At 43.7% G+C, this 17,825-nt stretch overlaps 1 protein-coding gene across 5 annotated transcripts in view; it reads right to left on the reverse strand.

The window, feature by feature from the left end:
- Window positions 1-4,813: 4,813 nt before the first annotated feature.
- fam131ab (family with sequence similarity 131 member Ab) overlaps window positions 4,814-17,825 on the reverse strand; it is a 37,337-nt gene continuing 24,325 nt past the window's right edge. For all 5 annotated transcript variants that reach the window (XM_074678723.1, XM_074678725.1, XM_074678727.1 and 2 more), the window contains 2 exons: window positions 12,045-12,176; window positions 4,814-9,248 (listed from right to left, as the gene is read on the reverse strand). In XM_074678723.1, the coding sequence (XP_074534824.1) occupies window positions 8,617-9,248; window positions 12,045-12,176 (764 nt within the window). In that variant the 3' untranslated portion in view covers window positions 4,814-8,616. The remainder of the gene's footprint in view (window positions 9,249-12,044; window positions 12,177-17,825) is intronic.

Consider the following 17,825-nt stretch of genomic DNA (forward strand, 5'->3'; position numbering starts at 1 on the left):
GCCTCCAACCCACGTGCAGCAGTTATTCTGCAGTGGTCTGTTCAAACTTGAGAGTCTATCAATAAAATGAAGAGTGAGGTTACGTTAGCTCTGCTTGGTAGATGACTGGCAGGACATGACCAGGATTCACTAACGTTACACATTACAGACATGTCTCAGAGCACCGGGCTTCCAGCTGAGCTAAATATAGACAGCTACTAAACTACATACAAACTGACAGTGTTAGCTTGTTGTCACGTTAGCCTTCAGATACTTTAGAGCACCGGGCTGCTTGTAGCGATACATATAGACGGCTACTACAACGTTTGCCTGATGTCACGTTTCAAACGGTAGCACAACGTAACTGTACTGATAAATACCTTGCCTCTGTGTGTTGTATCCAGTAAAAAGTTGTCTGGAACAAAGAAAATTTGTTTGGATCAGATCTCCATTTAATCCCAAAACAAACACACACCTTGCTAAAAGTCATTTACAACAGTGTGTGCGAGACTCCGGGCCAGAAGGTGGTGAGGGAGGCAATTAAAACAGATCCTCTTCATGGCATCTTCAACCAGCAAACACAGCACCAGAGTATAGGCAAGAATTAGGTCTTAGTGGACTCTTCCTTCTCCATCTCCATCTTATCATCACACTCAGGGACAGGCTGAGAAACTTTGAACACCCCAACAAAGTTAGATCTATTATCAGTCACTGATGTAATTGCTTTGTTGAGTAATCCATATGATGAATAAATGTGCTCCAGTTCTGCACCAATAACATCGTACATGTGTCTTCCACAAATCCTCTGACATGCCAATGCACCCTTCTTGCACTCTAAGGAGGACCCGCTGACCCTTGAAGCGTTACTCCCATGTAACTTATGTTGTTAGCAGTCCAAATATCTGCTGTGGTTGACACACAGTCAGCCTTATTCAGTGCAGCCTTCAGATTTCTCTCCTCCTCTGTGTCGTCGTTCTCCAGGTAAGAATATGTTCGGTGAGGTAGTTCGGCACAGATCGGCCACAGTTGTGGGGATCTTGTTTTTCATGAAGACAAGTCAACTGTGTTTAAGGGCAGCATTTCTTTTACAACATACTGACTGACCAATCTCTTCAACTCTCCCCCACTTACTAGTTTTGCACCAAAGTCCAGTTTTGGTGGTGGTGGTGGGAGGCCTTCTGCACTACTTGTTGTTTCTCACCACCTGGTGGAAGTTTCTTCCAAAGTTTAACTGTGCCTTGCTGCATTTACTGACTATAGGGCTCCTTCAAGTCCACGCCTGTGGAGCATCTGTCTGGACTGTCACCAGTTAATCTAACACCAGTTGAATCATCCAACCATTGTGAAGACGTCCTTCAATCATCTTTTTAACAGTAAACGCTCTCAATGGAGACAGCAACCTGCCGCCCAGCGGATGGAGGGGCGAAGCTTTCCAATCTATCATGTGTTCAACTTGTGAGTGAATCTCTTCAAAACTGTGCAACGCTTGTCTTACAAATGGTAAGTTATGATCAGTGATGCCGGTAACACATGACTTAGTAACACGCTTTTCTAATATGGCCATTTTTTCAGTAATGAGTAATCTAATGCATTGCTTTTCCAAACCAGTAATCAAATTGAAGTTACATGTTCAAGTAACTGTGTGTTATTTTTTCCCTTTTTTTGTTTTTGTTTTCTTTAGTAAACAATTGGATTGTGTTTTCAAGGTGAAAATACACACACTATTTTGAGTTTGTACCACATCAGCCAAGGACCTCCACATCCAGCAGGTTAATCTCCAAGATCGTCTGAGACCAGCCACTCAGACAGCTGAAACAATTGGTTTGCATAACCAAAGAATTTCTGCACAAACTGTCAGAAACAGTCTCAGGGAAGCTCAACTGCATGCTCGTCGTCCTCATCTGGGTCTTAACCTGACTCCAGATCGTCGTCGTAACAGACTTGAGTGGGCAAATGCTCACATTCGATGGGGTCTGGCACATTGGAGAGGCGTTCTCTTCACGAATAAATCGCGGTTTACATTGTCCAGGGCAGACGACAGACAACATGTGTGGTGTCCTGTGGGTGAGCGCTTTGCTGATGTCAATGTTGTGGATTGAGTGGCCTATGGTGGTGGTGGGATTATGGTATGGGCAGGCTTCTGTTATGGACGAAGAACACAGGTGCATTTTATTAATGCCATTTTGAATGCACAGAGACACCGTGATGAGATCCTGAGGCCCATTGTTGTGCCATACATCCATGAAAATCACCTCATGTTTCAGCAAGATAATGCACAGCCCCATGTTGCAAGGATCTGTACACAATTCTTGGAAGCTGAAAATGTCCCAGTTCTTGCATGGCCAGCATACTCACCGGACATGTCACCCATTGAGCATGTTTGGGATGTGCTTGACTGGCGTATACGACAGTGTGTACCAGTTCCCACTAATATCCAGCAACTTCGCACAGCCATTGAAGAGGAGTTGACCAACATTCCTCAGGCCACAATTGACAATCTGATAAACTCTATGCAAAGAAGATGTGTTGCACTGCATGAGGCAAATGGTGGTCACACCAGATACTGACTGGTTCTGAGTCCCCAGACCCCCAATAAAGCAAAAAATAAATTTAAAAAATGCACATTTCAGGGTGGCCTTTTATTGTGGACAGTCTGAGGCACACCTGGTGTCTGATGAGCATCTTGATGTGGCACACCTGTGAGGTGGGATGGATTATCTCAGCAAAGCAGAAGTGCTCACTATCAAACATTTAGACAGATTTGTGAACAATGTTTGAAAGAAATGGTAATATTGTTTATCTGGAATGAATTTTAGATCCCTGAGTCCATCTCATGAAAAATGGGAGCAAAAACAAAAGTGTTGTGTTTATATCTTTGTTAAGTGTAAGTTATTGGGAAACTTAGTATTCTCTAAATCTTCTAATGCCCAGTGCCACAGTATATGTATAAAATATTGCAAAAGCATAATCCTTGAATCAGAGAACAAATACCAAAAAGCTGTCAGTGTCAGTCCTCTATATTCCACCAGAGCATATTAGCAATCAGTAATTGCAGATCATGCAGAGATCCCTGTCTCACCTGGAGAACGCTGGCAGCACTGTGAGGGTCATGTTTTTTGACGTCTCCAGTGCTTTCAACACCATCCACCCTTTACTGCTCAGGGGGAAGCTTGAAGTAGCAGTGGTCTGCTGGGGAGCGGGGAGCACAGAGAGGGACAGGGAAAGACTGAACAGACTGGTCAGGAGGGCCAGTTCTGTCCTGGACTGCTCCCTAGACTCCCTGGAGGAGGTGGGTGAGAGGAGGATGCTGGCTAAGCTGGCATCCATCATGGACAATCCCTCTCACCCAGGTCATGAGACTGTGGGGGACTTGAGCAGCTCCTTCGGCAGCAGACTCGGACTCCCACCCTGCAAGACAGAGCGCTACTGCAGGTCATTCCTCCCTTCTGCAATAAGACTTTATAACACACACACCTGAACTCTCACCAGAATGACATCAAGCATTCAATAAATACATGTCTTTTGCTCATCGTTCCAGTACTCACTGTAAATTTTCATTGTCAAGAACCAATCTTTTTATATATCTCGCTCCTATATAAAAATGTAAATAGTAATATTTTTTCTACTTTTCTATATTTCTTACATTTCTTTATATTTCTTCAAATTTCTAATCTTATATTCTATTATCGTATTCTATTTTTATTGTTATTGCATTACTGCACTTTGTTTTTTCGTGAGCTGCTGTGACAAAAAAATTGCCCCCAAGGGGGATCAATAAAAGAATATTCTATTCTATTCTATTCTATTCTATTCTATTCTATTCTATTCTATTCTATTCTATTCTATTCTTTTCTATGCCTGTTCCAAGGAAAAACAATGAAAGAGAGAGATAACTTTCAATCTGAAAACATGATAAAATGCTCCAGAACGCAAGAAATTGCATTAAATTTCCTAAAAATTTTCTGGGAGAAAACCCCCAGACCCCCACCAAAATATGCCCCCTCACTTTCAAAAAGCCACTGATGCCCTTGTTTCTACCTGTTGAGCGACTTTTACCTTTACTTTTTTTAAAACCAAATTTGGTTTGGCCCCTCCAAATCTCACTCCAAGGATTTTTGAAAAGTTGACAGCCCTGTAGATGTTTAACGCTCAAGGGTTGTGTAACTCCTGTTGGGTCCAGCCATAGACTGTTGAATACAGTCTTTGGTCCAGCCAAGTGCTGCATTTTCACCAACAATATGCAAATAATATGCAAATTACATCCTCCTGTTTCGGCTCCATAGGGAATGAGAATATCTTGGGCTCAACTTGTGCATGATTCGCTCTCCAAAGCTGTGTGACGTTTGTCTACAAAGTAAATGCACGTCCAGTTGATTCACAAACACTGAACGGAAGATCTCCAATTGGTAAGTCTATGATTAATGCACACACACACACAAACAATAAAAACAACACTGGTGTAAGTCATAGATATATTTTTGTGGATCTTAAAAACACGAGTAAATAATTTTGAGACAAATCTGTCCCCATAGCTAAAAAGCTCTAAAAGCTGGTTGGACATCTAAAAAAACCACACTGGAGCCGTGTTGGTTGCAAAGAACAATAACAATAATTTATTAATCGAAATAATATCAGATGCAGCAAACAAAGATTCATATTCCAAATCTAAGGTGGCAATATTCAAATAATTACATTCAGCTAAAAGAGGAGGAAAAGTATTAAAAAGAGACAAAGAAAGACTGAGGACTGAGATTTCAGAGGGAGGACAAGGTTGAGTGTGTGTGTGTGTGTGTGTGTGTGTGTGTGCGTGTGTGTGTGTGTGTGTGTGTGCGTGTGTGTGTGTGTGTGTGTGTGTGTGTGTGTGTGTGTGTGTGTGTGTGTGTGTGTGTGTGTGTGTGTTTGACTGACACTGTGATGATATGAAACCCACTGAGGATGATGGGACAGTACATTCATTTTGGGTCATCTGTTCAGCTCGTACCCTGTTAGTTCACGGTGTCTCCGTCTCTGTTTGGGGGTGAGTATTATGGCTTTGCAAACCCTCACAAGCATTTTGTGTGTGTGTGCGTGTGTGTGTGTGTCACTGTGTGCACCCAAACCCCCTGAGAACTGTGTGATTTGGTAATTAAGACGGTGGAGGCTAATGTGGGTTAGACTCAGCCCTGCTCTCTCTGTGAGTATCAGACTCTCTATGTTCATGTCCCGCTGCAGTCTGCACGCGCTCTCTGCGTGCTCTGCACTGCCTTGGTCCCTGTGCTCACTGACGTTGATGTTGTGAGCAGCTCCTTTGCTTTGTTCCAAAGCAGTAAGTAGGCTATAGGGTGACGAGGGCGCCACCAGCTCCTGAATATTCATACACACTCCTGCCTCGTCGCTGTCCAACAGATGTTTTGATGTCTTTTTATAGCGCTGGGTTCTCCTGCCACTATCAGAGAGACCGAGAGTGAGCGATAATCTGGAGCGCTTCTCTCTGGTAAGTGTCCAATGTCAGCACTTGCCTGAAGCAACTAAAACACACGCATACACACTCTCACACACACACTGAGAGAGACATGTTTTATTCTAAAGACATCTGTCCAACTCAAGGACAGCTGGGTGCTCTTCTGTTTTTGGAAATATTAATCACTTCCGAACAGAGAGGAGAGCAAAAACATGCTTCTCGGAGCCATTTGGAGTTTTCTGGGACAGCTAACCTCAAAAGATGTTGCTCAGAAAACGCTCGAGGCGGTGAGAAGAGAGGGTGGAGAGGAGAAAGGGAACAGAGGGTGCAGATGGAGGGAAGGGGAAACGACGCAAGGGAGCGGAAAGACAGACAGGAGGGAGATATGCATCTCCTGTTCATCAGGGCGTTTCATAATCAGGGGCTAATTGCCTGTTAGCAAAGGTAGCACTCAGATATCCTCCTGGTTACATAATGAGCCCCCACTGTGGGGAAAGAGAGGGGGACAGAGTGGAAAGGACAGAGACAGAGGGCAGTGGGAGGAGAGGAGGGGGGCAGGAAATGACAGGACACAGGCAGGAGGATGGAGAGGGGAGACATTCATCAGGCTGTCTGTGTGTGTCAGCAGGAAACCTTCCCTCTCCATCCTTATGAGGACAAAATGTTCCCACAGAGACAGATGACGAGCTCAGCCGCGATGCCACGTCCACACAGGGAGCAGGATCCAGAGTTCAACTTCAATTTAGGATGAGGGGAAGACATGTGACGCCTCCGTCCTCACGAGAATACGAATAAAAACACGTCAGAGCAAGAAGATGACAGTGGGATGAATAAAAAACACAAGGTGCCCGTCTCATGGACGTGGACTCTGAAAGTGAGTGGACAGAGAGACAGAGGAGGGTGTTGAACACTGAATTACTCCCGTAACCGCACAACCTCCCCTGGCCAGCATCGTCCGGCTTTTAATGTCAACCAAAAGGACAGAGACACAAAGCAGCCGCTCTAACCTCCAGTTTCAACTGAGGACAGAGAAAATGCAGACGAGCCAACAGAATGTGAGTTTTTTTGCCTTGGTTGGAGCTTTTCTCTCCACACTTGATCATCTGGAAAGGAAAGAAGGAGTGGAGGGGGGCAATGGCCTGAGTGACAGTGCAGATGATGTGATGATGGTGATAGTGTTACTCGGGGAGGTCAAAGGTGACGGATGAAAGGCACAGCTTTGATGGTTCCCCCTGAGTTGTCGCTGTCTTTCTCTCCTGCCTGTGCGGCTCTTAAAGCTTTGAGGCATCTCTTCTGAATGTTTACACTAAATGCCTTTTCCAGCACCAAAAGTTCAACCTTGTACGACTCAACAGACGCTGCATTAAAGGGAATCGCTGCATCGGGGGGGTCCTGTAATGGGTTTACAAGCATTAAAGGCTTGTTGACATCTTACAATACAGCCACACACACACATTTGCTCTAAACATCCAGACTCAGGCGTTGAGGCTTTTCTGAAACAACACTGAAAGAAAGGTGTGAGGGCTGAATCTGTGCTTTCATTATGTGTAGAAAATAACTGCACGTGCCAGGCTTTCACAAACTCACACACTGGGATGAGAGATGGAGGTGTGAGTGTGTGAGTGGGATGCTCTGATGCTCTTGTCCAATGGAGTTTCCTGAGTTGTATGAATGACGGTCCCTCTGGGAGAACCTCAGCACAGCTCCTCACATCGCCATGCAGACGGGGGAGTTTCTGCATGTGCCACACTGAAACATGCCAAACATCAGAGAAGAGAGGGAAAAGGAACAATCAAAAGGCAAACTTTTTAGGATGGGAGGGAGGAAGGAAGAGCATTTTGAAAACAGGAAAATAAGAGCTCTTCATGAGGATCATGACATATGGCAATAACAAACCGTATCACAGTATCCTCTGTTGAAAACCAAACTAAAACTGATTCACATTGTATTGTTTTTTGTTTTTCCCAGTAAACTATATCACACAGTGATAACGAAGAAAAGGAGAAATCTACAGCCACGTTAGCTTCGTGCAAAAAACCACATACACTGGCACGCCGCATAGGCAAAGAGATCAAAGCAAGACAGCGCATACAAAAATATAGAAAATCTCCCGTACAACTCTCCAAGTCACAGAAAAATCTGTCTGATCCTCCCGCACCTCCTCTTTGTCAAACTCTTATCACTAAAGGATCACTTCAGGAACATTCTGTTAGTGGTTGTTGTCGCCTTTGCCGCTGCTGCTTTTTTATTTACGCATTTTTCATATTGTTTATTTATTTATTTATTTATTTGAAGACAACCAAAGTTCTCATGTCTTCCACACAGGAATCCACAGAACTTCCAAAAATATCCAGTACCTATGGTACATCATTATGGCAGATGTCCATCATAATGATGTTAGGAATAACATGAACAACAACATGTTTGAGTGATAGAAAACTAGTACAATAAAAGCATATCATTTCTGTCATATAATCTGTAACAAGTCTTTTTTCACTTTATTTTAAAATACATACTATGTCCTGTCACTTTAAAGACATTCCAGCATTTGCTCATAATTTGTAGTGACAGGGTTAAATAGTTTGGCATACTCAGCAAGCCATGCCCAGAAGGATGCAGTTTGTCTCTTGCAAAGGATGGGGGAGAGGAGAGGGGAGGGGAGGGCAGGTCCCGGGGTGCAGTGTCAGCCCTCCCTCCCAGAGGAGACACGGGTGTTGGCGAGGGGGGGAGGTTATACAGAACAGCTGATATTACAAACCGTGCTCAAGACCGGGTCAGCCCATCATTCAGCGCTTGCAAAACATGCAGAGAAAAGTCAGAGCGTTGACTCTGGTGTCGTTCTGACGGCCTGTCGGTGGCGTCCGTTTTTAGAGAACTTCCCAGGTCGGGACACAGCTGAAGACTGTGAGCTTCATACCCACCAGTTAGTCTCTTGTCTCCTGTGCAGCGAGTCCCGCCCCCCTAATGTCACACTGATACAAAAGATTGTTTTGACGCCTTAAAAGAAAACTGGTAGAATGAGGACGGAGCAGTTAGGAGGTGGAGACGGGAGCTGAAATGCTGCAAGTAAGGCAAAGATGGATGCTTCAGTCCAAAAACAACATGCACAGATGTTCAAAGGTTTCAGACGTGATGAAGAGGAGCAGGAACTCCCCCAGAGAGAAGGAGAGAGCAACACTGAGGAGGTGAGAGGAGAGTCAGTGGCTGTCATGCTCTGCTGCCCTCTCCGTTTCATCTTCATCCTCCTCATCCAGAGACACAACTCCAGATGAAGCCACGTCAGAAACCCTCCTACGTGGGTCGTACTCCTCCCCGTTGGCCTCCGCCTCCACCTGGCACACGGTGCTCTCATAGTCCTTACAGGGGGTGTCATCGTCCTCGCCGGGCGACAGGTACGTCTCAGAGTAAGACATGGAGTAGCGAGGAGAGTCCCTGGCCCTGCAGAGCCTGGTGCCCTGCCCTCCTCCGCCCAGGCTGTGGAAGGCACAGTCCCCCCCACCGGGCCCGCTCTGCCCCACCCTCTGGAGCCGGGCCAGCAGAAGCTCCTCCCCTCCATGCAGCGCCGACAGAATCTTGGCGGCGAGCTCTGCAGCGTTGCTGTGAGAGTGAGTGCCGCGGTGGCCACCCAGGTCACGCAGCAGAGGGTGGTGCTCGTCCAAGCTGCAGAGGCTGGAGCACAGGGTGTCCGGGGAGCCCGCTGTGGGCGAGGGCTCACCGCTGCCACCTCCCTCTCCTCCTCCACCGTCACAGCACAGCCCTCGCAGGCCCAGGTGCTGGCAGATCTGGCTGTGGATCAGGTCCTTCAGGTAGGGAGGGTATGATGGCACGTCTGCAGGGAAAGAGAACGTTAGATCACTTTACGTGACCAGGTACAACATCTCTACTTCACAGCTGGTCACTGAGTGCTTCTGGGAGTTTATCCTTACACCAAGTTTCACAGGCAACATTTCCAGACTTTTCCTTCCTGAAATTTTTTTTTCACCATTTAGTTAGTTACCAACACTTCCCAGCCCAGCGATGACCCTCTCCTCATTCAAGCTGGGCTGTAAACACTAATCCTGTTGACTCCTGGCCAAACGTTGTGCTAGATATTTTACTTGTAGCACAATGAACAATGATCCCTCCATTACAAATATTGATGATGAGATATATCAGATATGAATTAGAACCCCTGGTTACAGCCTGTCACCAATTAAACATTGGCCAAAATGTAGCGGATCATAAAAATTTTTGCTGCGCAGAGATTCTGTCGCTCCTGCTCCTGTCACTCCTGCTCCTGTGTGACTGTGTGCTGGGCTGCACACTGTCCGAGTGCCCGGCCCCTACCCCTCACACGCAGACCATGCTTCACAGCCCCTCCTCTCCCCCACTCACACTCAGTGGGCTACAGAAGAGGACGGCAACAATTTAAATTACTCCATGGTAAGCTGTGACTTCACAAAACAATGTAACTCTACACTTAAGTGCTCCATGAGAAAAACACACTGTTAAGACATGCCAGGAAGAGCATTCAAGGTTTTTTTTCATGTAAGTTTTGAAGATTGTGGAACAATGTTAAACGTTGTGTAAGATGCACCTTTCTGAAATAAACAAAGATCTATAAAACAGTAAATTCACATGCCCACCATTATCTAATGTAAGACTATAATACGTTGTTTAACATCGTGTTGCTTTTTTGCGAGCTAAACAGAGATAAATGCTACTGTTAATTCACCCTTCCACTATTATCTGATAGAAGACTAGTTTGGCTTGTTAACGCCGCAAAAGTTGCATTTCCTTTAAATAAACAAATGCAACTGTTAATTCACACGTCCGCCATTATCTAATATAAGAGTATTACGGGGTTTTAACGTTGTGTAAGTTGCATCTTTGTGAAACAACAATACAGGGTTTATGCAACTGTTACCCCTTATGTCCACCATTAATATAAGGCTACTACACAGCATCTCACTTCATAATGCCATGCAGGATTTACCTGGGCTGATAAATTCACAAGTTATTGTCTTTGAGATGCAGCCTGAACACAACAGAGTGGATCAGCTGTAAGTTGATGCATTGACTCATATCGATCAGATATGTTGCTGTGACAGACTAGACACATTCAATGTGATTAACTGGCTTCAGAAAGCATTTAGAAATCCACCTTTATGCTAAGAGGCCCTTTCACTTGTGGGGATATCTCCATAATTTCAATTACATTTGTTATTTTCTGCCATATCCTGCAGCAAAAATTTGACAGTTCCTCATTTATTCCTGGGAACAATGTTAAAATAAAGTCGGAACTAGATAACAGAAGGCATTTTGCTGAGAAGATCATAAAACATGCCCTGGTACATGCTCACTTGAGAGGTGCCTTCAAGAATATTAGTTCATAGGGCTTGTTGTTAGTGTGTTCATAACAAAGTTTTTTCATGACTCAAAATGTAAGAAACACAAAGAAAATTTAGTTTTCACAAAAAAAATTGTCAAGAAACTCTCCTCAACAGCAAAAAATGATGTGATGAAGAAATGAGACCCCATTTTTTGATTCAAAGGGGATTTCTACTAACCTTGCAGAGCAGATGGACCTGCCTGATTCAGTTTCTGAAATCCAGCAGATCCATCTTGTCAGGCTCCAATGACCAACGATTTCACTCGGCTAAATTCTGACCGGCCCAATTGGGGAAGAGAGGCAGGAGCTATGGGAGTTATGGGAGCAGCGTAAGTGATGAGAAGACGTGACGTCAGCAGACTTTCGTACTCGTTAGTGTTCCTTTGATTCTTAAGTTGACTTAACAAAAACAGCAGCAGTCGTCTAACGCCATTATCACAACTGTTTCTCGTGTTCCTGTCGTTGTTCGTCTATTGTTTCTCAGCAGCGGCAAACATAAGCTACGTCATACCGTGGCTTGATGCGGATTGGTCTGTGGTGAGTGTGTCAATTAGAACGGTCGTCCAATCACCAGCTGCTGATTTTTTTTGAAGGTCCCGCCTCTGAAAACAAATCTGAAGAGATGCTACCCAGATGGACTAGTGAAATATTTCCGTGGCGGATATATGAAACTGTCCGTATGGCGTGTCAGGTTAGATTTCTACCACATATGTGCAGATTTGTATGATGTGACTCTGTCTGAGCGGCCTGAGTCTGACGGAGGAAGCTCTGAGCTGAATCTTATTAGCTACAGCACAGGTTATTGGTGGCCCAACGTAATCAAGATGAAAGCTCTGACACACACACACACACACACACACAAACACACACACACGCGCACACACACAGCCATGGTCAAACAGTGTGTATTCATAACCCGCTCACAGACCACGCTCACTCAGACACTGTCTTTGCAGCAGAGGAAATGATATTAAACTTTCAGAAGGGATATCAAATTACAGCAAGGAAAAAAATGTTTGAAGGGAAGAAAAGTAGGGCACTGGGACAAGGACAGTGAGAGAGGAAGAGGAAGAGGAAGAGATGGATGGTGAAGAGGGTGTGTGGTTTGGTATTAGGATGGAGGAAATCCTGTGTGTGTGTGTGTGTGTGTGTGTGTGTGTGTGTGTGTGTGTGTGTGTGTGTGTGTGTGTGTGTGTTTGTGTGTGTGTGTGTGTGTGTGTGTGTGTCTGTGTCTGTGTCTGTGTGTGTTCATACCTGTGCTCTGTGTCGCAGGCTCGTTGGTGGGCAGAAAGTCTTCATCATATGAGTCATCGTTGGACTCATCGCCATCCACAGAGGACCAGGCCCTTAGCTTAGCCTCGGCTATGGCAAACTGCTCAGCCACTCCTGTGCACACACAAACACATGAACTAACACACTGAGCATGCACAGATATGGTGTTGGCATGGTAACAAAGAGACAGCAGGCCACTGTGTCTGCATGTCATGGAGCTGTTTTGATTGGCAGGTCAGAGCTGGGAACAAAGAGCACAGTGTACCAGGCTGGAGCTGCTCCTCAGATATGCACTTTAAAGTGGTCTGTTGTGGAGGGAGCAGGAGGAGGCCTTGGGAAGCACCAAAACCAGCTACCAGCAATGAGCTGCCAAAAAACATACAACACATGAGGAGCAACATTTAAGAAGAGTGTGAGGGTAACATAACCGAAGATAAAGATGCCGTGGTTCCTGTGGCCTATTGTTGTCTGAGTTTCCACCAAGACCTGAAGTCCTAAAAAGATTATCAGGCTAGAGACGGATGAAGAACCAAAAGTTACTGCACTACGTTTTGTGTTTTCTGAAGCAGCTGTAAATGGCAAACTCTGGTCAATCGCTGCAGTCTAAATCAGGCAGATCCAAGGTCAGGCCAGGAGACTAATTCTGGCATGGGGTACATTTTCATGACGATCTCAGATGGTGAAGGATTAGAATGTAACGACAATCTGCCAAAGCACGGAGATCATAGAAGCGGCTGCAGGACACATTCTATCCCCTGCGGTGCTGTCTGTGACCAGAGTTGGGTATATAACTACAAGTAACCAACGTTACAAGTAGTTAAATTACTTTTGATAGGAACGAGTAGTGGACGACACTACTCCTCCTAGATTAGTAGTTAAACTAGAGTTACAGATGAAACGCCACGATCGTTACTTTTTCAATGACTGCAAATAGAGAAACCAAAATATTACTATTTAAGCGGAGTTCTTTTTATTACCACCAGTCAGCTCTCCAGAGAGTACTGCGCATGCGCACTACTCTCTGGAGAGCTGACTCCTTTCTTTGAGGGACAAACTTAAACAAAGTCTTGGTCGGTTCAGAGGTCATTACAGCCACACAGCGCTGTCTGGAGCGACACACTGCAACAGAGGACTAACTTGGAGGGGACCATGATGGAATATTGGTGAAAAACACAAGTTTTTGGACAATAAATGCAGTTTTAGGAGGGGCGCTGTCTATGCCCAGATGGATCCCATTATACAGACGTCCGCTGCATGATTTTGATCTAAATCTAGATCTAAATATCTCTCGAAGCACTTCTTGGATCAGGAAAGCCTTCTGGGTGAGTATTTTGTTCTACTTCATTCTATAAACAATGTAAAAGCTGTATAAACCGAACTTGTCCTTTAAAAGGGGCATTTACAGTGGGAAGGAGTGCAGTGTTGTCAGCGGGGCACAGATTTATATAAGCCAACCAATTTTACAGTGACAGTTCATATGCACATTATTTGGATTTTGTAGAGCAGGAGGAGAAGAGCGTGACCGTAAAATGCAAGTTATGCCCAGGAAATAAGAGGCTGAATACTGCATGGAACACAACCGCGAATCTCTTGAAGCATATAAAGATGTATCAGGGGATAAAGTAGTGTAACGAGTAGTGTAAGTTCTTTACTATTTCCATGAAGCAATCAAGTAGTGTAAGGCACAACTTTTTTCAATAGTAACGAGTAACGGGTAACTCTTTACTTTTTTGAGTAACGGACCCCAACTCCTTCTGTGACATACATCTGTGTGCCCATGCACAGCCTCATTCAAAGTTTTTCCCCTGTAGAATCACACCATTTGCTAACCTGCTTCATGTCTGCACTACAGACACACCATGAACTGATGGGAGCAGGCTGCAGGCAGTGTCTTGGTTTGTTTATCTCCCTCCTCTTTGACCCCTCTTCTGTGAGAGAAAGCAGCGAAAGTGAAAGAGAAGAGTTGGTCCTAAAAAAAACTTGATCTATGTTACATGGAACTGGTTCGGGTTCTCCCAAAGCAACACAGCACAAACAACAGTAGTTTTTAAAGTTTGCAACAAGAATGTTCAGAAACACAACGGACCCTTCAACCACCTGATTAGACCATCAGATTTTTGTGGTTCTTCTGGATTACATTGTATTTTAAGTGTTTAAAGCAGTAACTCAAGTTTACATCTTCATCTTGTGATTTCAGAGTGATGATTTTTCATGTTGATTTTGTGCGTGTGTGTGTGTGTGTGTGTGTGTGTGTGTGTGTGTGTGTGTGTGTGTGTGTGTGTGTGTGTGTGTGTGTGTGTGTGTGTGTGTGTGTGTGTGTGTAACTTGAAACTTTTGCACAACTTTAAATGAAACTTGGCTGAGGTGAAGCTGAGTTTCCATGGCTGAGGGGCATTATAACAAGAGGTGACATTTGTATTTAGTGTTGTTTAAAACTTGATTTTCTCGATATTTGATTCTGTTTCTTGTACTTTTAATATTTATTGTATTTCAATTACATGAGTGTGCTTCTTCAAAAAGAAAAACAACTCAGCCCATATGCTGCTTTAATAAGATATCTGTTATGTAGCAAGTGCAGACGTTACATTTATGTCGTGTTCAAGCTGATTTTACTTTTGAGTTCAGCAAAACAAAAAGACAACGACTAAAAAGAAAGAACTAGGAACTCTAATCTTTTACTTTTCTGTCCTACTTTGCTTCTTTGACTTTATGTTGTTAGTTCACCTGCTGGAATAGGTTTTATGGAGTTATGCATGTATATAGTTAAATATGTATGCATGTGTATGTATATATATATATATACATTGGCATGCGTATGTTTGTATATGTTTATCTCTAAATAACATTCTTGTGCTTGTCTTTTGAAGGGCCAATCGACAAGCCCTTGTGGGGGTTTTTGGCCCCTCCTGCACATTTTTTTTTTTTTTTTTTTTTGAAGTTACTGTTTTTTTTTTTTTTCTGTTCCATTAATTATGTATTGTTACTTTTTTGTTTTGTATGTTCATTTTTCTATATGTGCAATAAAAAAAACCACCTTCACATTATGTACGTCATTATTTTTGTTTGATTTTTATTTTACTTGACACAAGTAAACAAAAAAACCTGAATAAAATAAATGTGTTTGAACAATACTATGTAAAATGATCTGTTACCCCTTTGTTCCATTTAGAACTTTGGTTTTAAATAGGTAAATTAAAAATAAAATCAAGGTATAGTTTTTTCCATATCACCCACCCCTACCTACAGCTCTCTTCTTCAAATGTTTAATTCATAGCACTGAAACTAATCATGTTCTTATGGGCATGTACTTCTACATCTTCTGTCAAGGTCACAAACCAAACCAGAGTCTATCTGTGAGGTCTGACTGAACTCCATGTGGACTGTTCATAGGCTGCTGGTCTGAAGCTAAAGCTCTGAACATCCTCCAGAAACTCAACAACTCTTCAGCTGACGTCTTTAAATGAAAGGATTAATCAGGATAGGAACATGTGAGATTTCAGAAACACATCAGAGGACAAGAGACCAGGTTAAAGTGAGGAGGTGGATCAGAGAAATAGTTCAAGATGCAGTTACACAGCCACGCAGAGGACATCAGTGTGTGTGTGTGTGTGTGTGTGTGTGTGTGTGTGTGTGTGTGTGTGTGTGTGTGTGTGTGTGTGTGTGTGTGTGTGTGTGTGTGTGTCTGAGGTGACTCAGCATGTGTCAGGACTTGTAAGAGCCACAAGGTCCAACAGACCAATCACCCCCAATCACCGTCAGGGCCTGACCAATCACAGAATACGACTCTCCTCTCTTCCCTCTTTCTCTCTGCATCCAGCCTTGTCCTCGTCCTCCTCCCCATCATCTGTATGCCTCTGCGTTCACCCACTCCCTCCTCCATCTCAAGCCTTTCTTCCAACCATCTCTCTCAATGAAACGCTCTATCGACTTACCTGACTCTACTCATTCCTACCAATCCCTTTTCTCTGGCGGTGCAATCTCTCATCCGTGTCCCTGGCTTCATTTTGATTTCTTTCCCTCTGTCTCTCCCTGCCTCTCTTCCTCTGGTCAATGCTCAGTATTCATGCATTGTCGCCCACAGAGAGGGATCGATGCTTTCATTCATCTGCCACTGTAGCTGGGCCTTGAACTCTCCTCACAAACAGTGGCAAACCCTCCAGCAAAGACGCACTCAGGAAGCTCTTGTGATCTCTTTTGAAATCCTTTTTTGAAAAATTCACTGTGGTGAGGGAGACTGACTGTGCTCACACGTGTGGATGCCTTTTTACGTCACTAACCCAAATTCCAGACAAAAGTGCCAGATGAACAGCCTCTGACATCTAATACCAGAGTTTTATCAGGTGAAATAAATCCCACATTAAATCTACCAAGCTTTGGGCTTGAATTGCTGTAGATGTTTTTATTCTATATCAAAAGCTATGTTGTAACTTGGAGAAGATGTTTAACCTGAACTCAACGTTTCTACAAATTGAGCTTGTGACAAAATCTGGTGGGGAAAACAATGTTCTTACTATCACATGTGCATGTGCCAGATTTAAACCTTTTTATTTATTTATATTTTCGGGGGAGGTGGATGGGGGAGGCTCTTTTGCCTTCATTTGGTTGGGGAAGAGACTGCTCAGGAACCACGCAGCAAATGTTTGTGGCCCGTTTGTCTGTGTCTCCAGAAAGCTTATGTAGTTGGACCAAACAGAGCAGTACCACCAGAAACCATTGGGGCAGTGCTGCAGTTACTGCCTTATATGTAGCTTTAGTGAGACATGAAGCAAAAAATGGAATGAGAATGGAAGAACTCTCATAATGTAATTACCTGCCTCATGGACCACCACCTCCTAAAAATGCTGCCTCTGCTTTTCTCTTTTATGCAAGAGCTACTTTAGCAGTACCTCCTCCACAGTGACCATGTTTGTTTTTGAGTTTGTTATTTTCATGTACTGGGCTATGCCAACGTAAAGGACGTAGGGAAGTATGTGAGCAGTGATGGTAACATGGATTGAAAAGGACATATACATTTTCCTAGGAAAAGGGGGGAGAAATGGGTTTTAAGGCGTGATGCTGGCTGAGCTACTTCCAAGAGTCAGGTTTGTTGTGTGGAACCATACTCTAGATTTTTGGTTTTAAGAGTCCTGTTGCAGTTGGAAACAGCGTTGATGACAATGGAGTGGACTAAAACCAAGAGACTAAAAAGCTTGAAAGAGCTTGATGCACACTTAGGCTTCCATTTCTTCCCTGATTTTGGGTTATTAAAAAATCTCTCATCATTAACGACAAGATTCTTGAAAAAAAGTCAAGTAAGAATTATTAGAAACAACTCAGCAGACAAAGTCACCCTCCAGCTGAAAGTCTTTTTAGCTTTCGTAGTTTACAGGAGGCATCAATATTCATCCCATTCTGATTGAATAACCAGATAACAACTCTCACAGAAGCTTTAAAACAGTTTGTTCTACATTGACATCACTCTTTGTTTAGCCGTTGACGTACTTTTTTGTTCCTCTGAACTTCTCCAAATTTCTCATCAAACAACATTATTCTGTGTTGTTTGTTCTTCATTGATTGCCTGATCCCTCTTTATTTTCCTGTTGTTATTCTTCTTTTTTTTTTTTCATATTGCTTCGAAGCTACCCCTGTTTTATAAAAGGTGTAAAACATTTTTGGCTTCAGGAGCGGTTGGATGTCTTTCTTACTGCTCTGGGTTGTTAGATTGTGCTGTCACTCGTAGCTAAGACTAATTTCTGGCTCCTAGCGCCAATATACAGATTCAGA

Source organism: Halichoeres trimaculatus, unplaced genomic scaffold (genome assembly GCF_033239565.1).
Source record: "Halichoeres trimaculatus isolate MK-OKI-2021-1 unplaced genomic scaffold, fHalTri1.1 fHalTri1_scaffold_9, whole genome shotgun sequence".
In the NCBI taxonomy this organism is placed as follows: Eukaryota; Metazoa; Chordata; class Actinopteri; order Labriformes; family Labridae; genus Halichoeres; species Halichoeres trimaculatus.